Source organism: Arvicola amphibius, chromosome 8 (assembly GCF_903992535.2).
Source record: "Arvicola amphibius chromosome 8, mArvAmp1.2, whole genome shotgun sequence".
Classification (NCBI taxonomy): Eukaryota; Metazoa; Chordata; class Mammalia; order Rodentia; family Cricetidae; genus Arvicola; species Arvicola amphibius.
Genome location: NC_052054.1, coordinates 104848112 through 104858544, shown reverse-complemented (window position 1 = coordinate 104858544; position 10433 = coordinate 104848112). Strand labels below are relative to the sequence as shown.

The window sequence follows — 10433 nt, the reverse complement described above, 5'->3', positions numbered from 1 at the left end:
CAGCCCCAAACTGACCCTAATTACATCCATACAAGCTCAAGATGAAGTTCAGGAAAAGCAGCTTGATCCAATGCATACCAGATAAGCAGGAAGTCCAGGCCTCCCCAGAATTACCCATCCTTCCCTCTACACAAAGAACTGGAAGAGGTCCCTATCTCTGCCATTACTGGCTGCTTCTCTCTGCCGTTCAGCGGCACTGCTGGAATCCTGCCACAAGGTGGCGCTGCTGACAGCAGGTCCAAGGACTAGTACGGTCCTCCTCGTCCCAGCTGAGACCGAATTCTCCAAAGATGACAGCCCCCAAACGCCACACCCAACCAAGGGTGCCTTTTGTGCAGCTCATCAGCACCCTGAGGTGCTGTCAGGGCTGGTCCTCCACGGTTGACTTGGAACCATCTCCTTGGGATCCAGGATGTCACATTCAAAAACCAGCTTCCTAGGAGGCAGTAGGGTAACCCTGTACTACCCAGTCCAGTAGAACTGCCAATCTTCTCAATGGATAGCACACCAGCTATGAGTGAACTAGGCTTCAAGGACAAAACGCAATGAACCATAGACACAACTGAAGCAAGCAGGTGTCCTTTCCTTCAAAATAATAATAATAATAATAATAATAGCAACTAGAGACCCCAAATTCTTGCCCACCTAGACTGACTTCCACATCTCCCTGACCTTGTTCCTCATGCTTGCTGCCTCAGGTTGGGAGCTGACTGCCACAGTTCCACATCTTTTCTCTTTTTTTTTTTTTTTTTTTTGGTTTTTTTCGAGACAGGGTTTCTCTGCAGCTTTTTTTTTAGAGCCTGTCCTGGAACTAGCTCTTGTAGACCAGGCTGGCCTCGAACTCACAGAGATCCACCTGCCTCTGCCTCCCGAGTGCTGGGATTAAAGGCGTGCGCCACCACCGCCCGGCCACAGTTCCATATCTTACATCTACGTTCTGGTTCCTTTTATCATGAAGCAAAGCTTTCCCGCCAGCTCGGGGGGGGGGGGGGGGAGGGGTGAAGCAATCATCTAGTATGCACAGGGCCCTGGGTTTGATCTCCAGCATCCCAGTCAAACCCAGCCTAATAGTCCTGGCAGTTGGGAAGGCAGAGGCATGAAGCTTAGGAGCTCAGCTTTTCCTTAGCCACATAGCTGGCTTGAGACCAGCCTGGGCTACACAGGACGGTCTCCAAAAGTTAATTAATTAATTAATTACCAAAAAAACTGTAAGCTTTGAAAAACAGGTGGGAGGCAAGTAAGACAGCTCAGTGAGCAAGAGCTTTTGTCATAAAAGCCTGACAACCCAGGTTTTATTCCCCCTAAACCCGCAGTAGAAGGGAGAACACATTCTCAAGTGTTGCTCACTTGAGAGAGAGAAGCAGGTGGATCTGTGAGTTCGAGGCCAGTCTTATCTGCAGAGTGAGTTCCAGGACATCCAGGGCTAGCTGAGAAACCCCATCTTGAAAAACAAAATTTTGCTTTCTGACCTACACACACACACACACACACACACACACACACACACACCATGGCCATAGCATGTGCAGGTCCCTCAAACACATAATTATATAATAATATAAACTTTTTAAAAACCTTCCTATGAACCCCTGGAGCATCTGGTCTTAGTCAGGGTTTCTGTTGCTGTGACCCAGAGCGGTTGGGGAGGAGAGGGTTTATTTCAGCTTACAGTTTTAGACCGTCATAGAGGGACATCAGGGTAGGAACTCAAGGCAGGAACCTGGAGTTAGGAACTGAAGCAGAGGCCATGGAGGAGTGCTGTTTTACTGGATTGTTTGTTCACAGCTTCCTCAGCTTGCTTTCTTACACAATTCAGAACCATCTACCCTGGGGAGGCATTGCCTTTCCTGAGCTGGTCTCACTCCCATCTGGCAATTAATCAAGAAAATGCCCCACAGACTTGCCTACAGGCAATCTGGATGGAGGCATTTTCTCAACTGAGATTCCTCTTGCCCGATACTGCTAGCATGTGTCAACAATAAACAAACATGCAGACAGCAACAAGCCAGGCTCCTTGGTGAACCAATGTAGTCGTGTAACGATCTGATCCATGGGGTGTGAGCCGTATCTGTAAATTCAGAATCTGCGGACTGAGCCAGTCACAGACTGAAAATGTGTAGATGAAAAATGGGTGCCTGGATTGTACACAGAAGACCAGGCCGGCCTCGAACTCACAAAGATCCGCCTGCCTCTGCCTCCCGAGAGCTGGGATTGAAGGCGTGTGCCGCCAGCACCTGGCCTTTTTCTTGTTCTTACTCGTTGATCTATAAAGCATGACAAGTATTTGTACAGCACTGACTCCGTAAGAACCCTGTTCAGCCCGTGGGTACCGAGGAGGAGGTGTCACTAGTCGCCCATTCCAGCCTTTGGAATAGGTGGTGACGAGAAAGTCGCGGCTGTGATAGAGAGAGATCTATACAATGCTTTTTTTTCTTTGTTGGCTTTCCCTCTCTACACTGGACTCTCCCTCCTAAGTGACTCGCCCTGCAGAGAATGACAAGCCAGCTCCCAGACCTCTCTCCCAGAGCACTGGGGGAACAAGCAGAAGTGACAGTCTTCGCAGGTAGGGCGGCATCACAGTACATGCGCAAGGGTGGGTGCAGGTGGGGGGAGCAGGTTTACCCTCCCTTTTCTCTCCCAGACACTCATGGCAAGGAAAGGGTGGGTGGGGTAGAGGAACGGCAGATGGCCACAGCTCACACCACTTCCTAACTACAGAGACCACTGCTCATCTTTGGCAGAGGCGCACCAGACAGGAGTTGACTCAGAGACACTGATGTCCAAGAAGAGAATGAAGGAAGTATATTTGGGGGGCACCAGAGAGCAAATGAGAGGGCCAGAGGCTTCTGAAGTAGAAAGGAACCTCCGACTTTGGACCCTTCAGGAAAAGAACATCTCCCCAGGTATTTACAGGAAAGCAGAAGCTTTCAGAGGGAACAGGGACCCAGAGCAGATCTGGCACCAAGGACAAGCCACCCACAGGGTAACTCAGTGGAAGAGGGGTCAATACGAGGGATGAAGGAAGAAGACAAATGTCACCCACTGCTCCCTGCCCCCATCCATAGGGTCCAGGTGGGATATGAAGGACTTAGGGCCCTTCAGGGGGCCGGGTTCTGAGTCGGGGCTGGAGAGATGACTCGGAGGTTAAGAGCACTGGCTGCTCTTCCAAAGGTCCTGAGTTCAATTCCCAGCAAGCACATGGTGACTCACAAACCATCTACAATGAGATCTGGTGCCCTCTTCTGGCACAACACTGTATACATAATAAATAAATGGATGGATGGATAGATAGATAGATAGATAGATAGATAGATAGATATCTAAATAAATAGATAAATAAATAGATAAATAAATAGATAAATCTTTAAAAATAATAAAATAGAAAATAAAACACACTGCAATGTCACAAATATCTGGTGGGGTGAATGATATAGTCTTCTAGTGTCCTCCTCTGCCTGGGGCAAGCTCCCAAGTGGTAGCACTTAGGGGCCAAATACTAATACACACTGACCAGACTGCTGGGTATAGCTGGCCACATGACAGGTGGCCCAAGTACTGACATAGCCAGCAGCAAGTCCCTGCTCCTAGATCAGCTCCAACCCCACCCTTTAGCGGTGACAAGCCTAAAAGTAGCTAGGGCTCATTCCCCAGTCCTTTCCCCTGCAGTTCCCCTCCTCTGAGTCTGGGGCACACATCTTAAAGTCAGTCTGGCCTGCCTGCCCCTAAGTCTGGCCTGCCTGCCCCAGTGGCCCATGAGTCTCCCAAGAGGCTTGACACATCCCTGGGTCTCCCCAGCCTCTCACGGGACCCGCCATTATCTGTTGGATGATTTTATGAACTTCAGCCCTACTGACAAGCCACTGCTCGCAGGTAGCCTAGTCACAAGGACCCCTCACATTCGAGACCCTTCCCAGCCCTCCTAATGACAAAGCTTGCTGTCTCTGTGTCCCGTCTCAGGGCATGGGGGGAAGATGTCATGGTCCCCTGATTGTCAATACCATAGTCTTGTGATATCCATGCAGCCTTCTTCTCCAGTCTGTAGCCTATGGGTCACGAGCCTCCCAAGATGCAGCCCCACGTGCTTATAAATGAAAACAGGATATGACACTATCAAAAACTAGACACTCTTTAGGTGCTTCATTCCTGCGTCTTGACCTAGTGGACCAAGTGACCCACAGAGACACTGGACTACTGGGAGAGGGTTGAGATACTAAGTTAAAATCACAGGCACCCCATGTAGAAATCACACCTACCCAACACCTTCACAGCTCCCCAAGACAGAATGACGGTCCCTGATCAGCCACCACCAGCCTCCTCAGCACCACCTCCCCTCCCACATCCATCTGTCCTTGGCCATTTGCGGAGTCTCCGAGCTGAAGAAAAAAATAGTTACACAACTCAAGTGACTACGTTTGAGGGCAGGACGTCTCTGCTGAGACAGTTTTGAGGGTGTCCTGTCTCTGTTGGGGACGAGTCCGTTCCTCGTCCCCCTGACTGGTCCAGGTAATCTGAGCCCAGACTGGACATATCCTGGAACAGCTGACAATGCTGTGGTCAGACAGCTGGTGGGGCCACTTCGGGCTGGCAGGGATGGCTAGGATGGGAACGTCGGCTGACACATGACACGCCAGCCCACCCTACCCCACCCCCACCCCCAGACCTAGAGAGGTACTGTCCCACCGGCCGCTGAGCAGAGCTGAGGCACCATGTATGGAGGCCAGGGACCTCCGTTCCTCCTGCCGCTGCTGGCTGTCTGCCTGGGTGTGACATGGGGGGACCTGAGACCTGATTGGGAGGTGGGGGTGGAAGGAACAGATCAGGGCCGCAAGGCTACGGTGGATGGAGGGTCTGGGAGTCATCTGTGCTGTCCCTCTGTGTCTCCCACTCCGCTGGAATGAGTCTCCCTGTCGGTTGCAGGGGTCCAGAGCCTCAACCAAGAGGAGCGCCTGTTTGCTGACCTGATGAGAAACTATGACCCCCATCTGCGGCCTGCTGAGCACGACTCAGATGTGGTCAATGTCAGCCTGAAGCTTACCCTGACCAACCTCATCTCCCTGGTAAGCTGCAGGAGGAGAAAATGATGGGCACCAGGCTCTACGGGGAGGGAAGGTGTAGGAGATTTAGCCCTCTCTCTGTGCCCCAGAATGAGCGAGAAGAGGCCCTCACAACCAACGTCTGGATAGAAATGGTAAGAACTCACCTGCTGTATCTTTCTGCTTATTTCAATTGTCATCATTCCTTCCCCGTGCCCCGCCCTCCACCCAACCTCTTGGGCCCTCTAGTCTGGCCTGCCATTCACCAGCCCTATGTAGCCCAGGGCACAGGCTTGGCAACTGCCTCTTTATCCATAGCAATGGTGTGATTATCGCCTGCGCTGGGACCCACAAGACTACGAAGGCCTGTGGATACTGAGGGTACCATCCACCATGGTCTGGAGGCCAGATATCGTGTTGGAGAACAAGTGAGGAGGGGCTTGGGCAGGAAACGAAGGGTACCAAGGTCCAGCAGGATGAAGAAAGTTGGATATAGGGGAAAAAAGAGGAAAGCGGGGTGCTGCGAGATGCCAGGCAGAGGGCAGGACCCCAAGCACAGATATTAGTCCAGGGCACCAGACCTGACTCTAGTCCTGGCTTCCTGTAGTGTGTTAGCCACCTGGATGGACTTTTCCCATCCCTGAAATCAGGAACCAATAATTTTAACAGCCAGAGAAATGGTGAGAGGTTATTACTACACACAAAAATAGTTCATCCAGGGTGAGGTACTCTGCAAGACCTTGATAATGTTAGCTATTCTGCCATTACTGTAGTTATTAATACCGAGAAAGAGAAGCCAGGGTTACAGGGTGGTTGTGGGGGTGCTGTCTCTCCCAGCTCTCGGTACTCATCTCCAGTCCAGAGCAGAGGTGATCGGGAGGTTGCTGGGGCCATGCATGAGTGTTACTAGATGAACGCCCATCGGGAATGTAGCAGTCTGGGGACTGGGGCTCTGAGATCTCATCCATGCAAGGCAGAGGGCTGGCCTGGGGCTGTGGGATCTCTGCCCACAGTTCTTTATCCTGGCTTATGCGAACAGTGTGGATGGTGTGTTCGAGGTGGCCCTCTACTGCAACGTGCTCGTGTCCCCTGACGGCTGTATCTACTGGCTGCCACCTGCCATCTTCCGCTCCTCCTGCTCCATCTCTGTCACCTACTTCCCCTTCGATTGGCAGAACTGCTCTCTTGTCTTCCAGTGAGACCACTGATGGAGTGGGGGAGCCTCAGGGAGCTAGGAGGGGGACTGGGTAGTGGCAGGGACCAGCATCAGAGGCACCTCAAGGCCGGGTGGCTTGGATCCATCACCTGTCTCCACTCAGGTGGTGACACCTGAATGTGTCCTCCTGCTAAGTCCTCTCACCCATCCTTCTTCACTGCTCCAGCTTCTTGCCTCTGTCCCAAGGGGAGATATTAATGTCTGGAGTGTGTGGGTAAGAACACACAGGCATGCCGGCATACACATGGGACCATAGACAGGCAGACGTCCCCAGAAAAGAGAAGACTGGCCAAAGCCAGCATGTGACCCGAGCTACACCTGGGACCTCTGGGTCTCAGTTCCCTCATCCATAAGCTGTGAATGGTGATCTTGGGAGGAATTGTAAGGATTCCAAGAGGACTTGGGAAGTTGGCAGGACCCTAAGGGTCCTCTTATGATAGGTCTGTATTTCTACCCATCGGTCTTTGGCAGCAGTAGAAGGGACAGAGTAGCCCTGAACCCTTTGGCCGGGCATGTTCCCCTGCATGCTACCCTGGGACTTGATAGGGAACCCAAGGATGTGGCACTGTGTACGCCCACAACTGCCTTCAGATGACTGTGGGTGTGATCTCATGAGCAGGTTTCCCTTGCTTCACCTTACCCTCACTCCTGACCACAGGTCTCAGACTTACAGCACCAGTGAGATAAACTTGCAGCTGAGCCAGGAAGATGGACAAGTCATTGAGTGGATCTTCATTGACCCCGAGGCTTTCACAGGTAACCCCATGTGGGGACCCCTGCTAGACCAAGGCCATACCTCATACCTCAATATGAAAACTGCGGTGTATCACAGAATATGGTTTTCAAAAGATCCCAACAGAAAGTCAGGTATGATGCACATGTATGCGATCCCAACCCTCCAGAGGATTGAAAGTTTGAGGCTAGCCTAGGCTACACAGGGAGACTACCTTAAAAGAGAAAGGCAGGCGATCTGGGGAGATGGCTCTGTCGGGTAGAGCACTTACTGTACGTACCAGAATTCAGGTCTCCAGAGCCCACATAAACGCTGCTTAGAAGTGGCAGCCTACCCTGCACAAGGCAAACGGAAACAAGGGATTCAAGGGACAGACTGTATCTCAAGATAAAAGGTAAAGAGTGATTGAGGAATATACCTGAAGTCAATCTCTGGCTTCTATGTATATACACTACAAACACACACATGCATCCACACATCCACATGCATCTACACATATGTGAGTGTATGCATGCACATGTATATGTATGTATACATATGCCACATGTACATGTGAAAAAGGATCCAGTGAAGTTCTCACCTTTCCTACAATAATTGATCAATATTCAGTCTCTACCCCACTGTGCCCCTGAGACTTGCCTGTTCCAGCCACACATTTACCCAGGTCACATTCCCTGTGCTCACCACAGAAAATGGAGAATGGGCCATCCGGCATCGACCAGCCAAGATGCTACTGGACTCTGTGGCGCCAGCAGAGGAGGCAGGCCACCAAAAAGTGGTTTTCTACCTGCTCATCCAGCGCAAGCCCCTCTTCTACGTCATCAACATCATCGCCCCCTGCGTGCTCATTTCCTCCGTCGCCATCCTCATCTACTTCCTTCCTGCCAAGGGTACCTGGGCCCGTGGGAGGGGGAGGCCAGGCCTGATGGGTCATGGCACAGGGTGGCACACAACCCCAGGACAAGGGTAGTGGGCTCCCTGTAGGGTAAGGGATTTCTCAGGGGGTGTGTGGGGGGGGGGACCTGCTCTGAGGTCATCTTGGTCATGGGCAGCGGGCGGCCAGAAATGCACAGTGGCCATCAACGTGCTCCTGGCCCAGACTGTCTTCCTTTTCCTCGTGGCCAAGAAGGTGCCTGAGACCTCCCAGGCAGTGCCGCTCATCAGCAAGTAAGGCCAGTCCTCACACCTGTTTCCCACCCCTCACCACCCATACAGGGGGTGGAGCCTTGCTAAGCACATGTTCTGGCAGTGGGCTATATCCCCAGTACCCCCTTCCCTTCCTGGGGCATTTGTCATGACCTTCTACCAGGGGACTCGAGGGAAGCAGGGTGGGTGGCACCTGGGTATGAGGTGCCTAACGGATACCCAGCCTCCTGCTTGCCTGACCCTGGACAGGTACCTGACCTTCCTCATGGTGGTGACCATCCTCATCGTCGTGAACTCTGTGGTGGTTCTCAATGTGTCCTTGAGGTCCCCACACACACACTCCATGGCCCGGGGGGTCCGCAAGGCAAGGCACTTTCCTGTCCCCTTGGGCATCCATCTGTCCTTCCCAATCACACATGACTCACTCCACATCCCTGTCCCTACTCTCTAATTCAGCATCTATGCCATACGTATCTTCACGTCTAAAATAGGCAAATGATATCAGTGCCCAGGGATATATTACGGGTACTAACTTCTTCAACATTCATAAAATCCCTTAAGAGGGCGTTGGTGTATCATCTCCATTAAACAGATAAGAAGACGGAGACACAGAGAGGTTAGGCAGCTTACCCAATATTACCCATTCTCAGAAAGCAGAGGAAAGAGGGTTCTGTCCTAGCTGTCTGTGTGCTCTGCAGCCCACCTGTAGTAGAGAGCTCAGAACCGTGCTGCAAATGTAGATTCCCTAGGTACGTTCCAGTAGCCTAGGCTATTCTAGCAGGAAGCAGAGGGTAAGAGTCTGAGAAAAGTGCTCTGGTGATTCTGAAAGCTCAGAGCACTGGTCCTGTGTCCTGGAGAAAGTAGTACCAGGACCCAGTTGCTGCCCCTGAGGTACGACCCCTCATGCCCGTCTCCTGTTTGTATTCCCAAGCTTGCCCTGGCTGCCCAAGGGAGGGCCTACCAGAACAAACCCTCTACAGGTGTTCCTGAGGCTCCTGCCCCAGCTGTTACGGATGCATGTGCGCCCACGGGGCCCCGCTGCTGTCCAGGATGCCCGGTTGCAGCTCCAGAATGGCTCCTCCTCAGGGTGGCCCATCACAACTCGGGAGGAAGGGGGCCTCTATCTCCCACGCAGTGAACTCCTCTTCAGACAGAGGCAGCGCAATGGATTGGTGCAAGCTGCACTAGAGAAGCTAGGTGAGGTCCAAGGGGTGCTACTGAGGACAGTCCTGTCCAGTTAATTAAGACAGAGCTGGGCACAGCAGATAAATGCTGAGCAGGTGTTCAAGTTGGAGAGGCGGGGCCAGGTCTCTGGGGAGACCCCACAGCCCTGCTAGCTCTCTTCCACTGACTATTTTCCCATCAGAAAATGGGCCAGAAATGAGGCAGAGCCTGGAGTTCTGTGGCAGCCTGAAGCAAGCCTCCCCAGCCATCCAGGCCTGCGTGGAGGCCTGTAACCTCATGGCCCGTGCCCGGCGCCAGCAGAGTCACTTTGACAGTGTAAGCTTGGGGCAGGGTGGTCAAGTGCTCTAGCGCAGTATGGGGACGGGACCAATGGGGTGTCCAGCTTAGCTCTGGGGACAGAAAAAGCAGATCTTGGAAGTGGGAGGGGGAGTGAGCAATGGGACGGATACCATGAAAGGGGACAGGTTGGTACTTAGACAGAGGTGAGAAGGCTGAAGAGCAGGGAATGGAGGCCAGCTGTGGACCTAACAGTGAAAGACAGAACCCAGGCTAGACGCTGCCCCTGCACCTCCACCCCTCAGTGTGTTGTTGCCCTCAGGGGAATGAGGAGTGGCTCCTGGTGGGCCGCGTGCTGGACCGCGTCTGTTTCCTGGCCATGCTCTCCCTCCTCATCTGCGGCACGGCTGGCATCTTCCTGATGGCCCACTATAATCGGGTGCCTGACCTGCCATTCCCTGGAGACCCCCGCCCCTACTTGCCTTTGCCAGACTGAGCCAACCAATCACTCCTGGACCCTGGAATCAGTTATATATGGGCCATGCTGTCTATGAAGCTGTGTTCTGGGTTGGGATCTTGAGTGTGCTCCTTGGGATATACCCAAACATCCCTGGGAGGAGAGACAGAAATAAAGAGAGAGGGGGAGTTCTGAAGCGGTTGGCAATGGGTGTGGCCGTTCATGACTCTGGGCCCAGCATCCACGTGGCAATGGCTGGCCCCTGCAGTCACCAGTCTTCCACTTCCTACATCGCTCTCACTTCAGCAGAGCGTTACTGACTCCAAGTCACTTCGAAACCCTAAGGACTCTGCTTTGCCTTCTGTCCTTGGCTGGGTAAGGTCTTAC

General features: G+C 52.6%; 1 protein-coding gene across 1 annotated transcript; it reads left to right on the top strand.

Annotated features, from left to right (window-relative positions):
* The first annotated feature begins 4706 nt into the window (after window positions 1–4706).
* Chrng (cholinergic receptor nicotinic gamma subunit) lies at window positions 4707–10085 on the top strand. The gene is made up of 12 exons (XM_038340161.1): window positions 4707–4761; window positions 4918–5057; window positions 5144–5188; window positions 5352–5461; window positions 6073–6228; window positions 6908–7005; window positions 7672–7872; window positions 8035–8149; window positions 8378–8492; window positions 9109–9325; window positions 9495–9628; window positions 9912–10085. The coding sequence occupies exons 1-12, from the start codon at window positions 4707–4709 to the stop codon at window positions 10083–10085; spliced, it is 1560 nt and encodes a 519-aa protein (XP_038196089.1).
* Window positions 10086–10433: the final 348 nt, after the last annotated feature.

Excerpts from the sequence above, each read along its gene's own strand:
- Chrng (XM_038340161.1), top strand. The coding sequence starts at position 4,707 with ATGTATGGAGGCCAGGGACCTCCGTTCCTCCTGCCGCTGCTGGCTGTC. Across the intron at positions 5,058-5,143 it reads TGACCAACCTCATCTCCCTG|AATGAGCGAGAAGAGGCCCT; the intron begins GTAAGCTGCAGG and ends TCTGTGCCCCAG. Across the intron at positions 7,006-7,671 it reads TGACCCCGAGGCTTTCACAG|AAAATGGAGAATGGGCCATC; the intron begins GTAACCCCATGT and ends TGCTCACCACAG.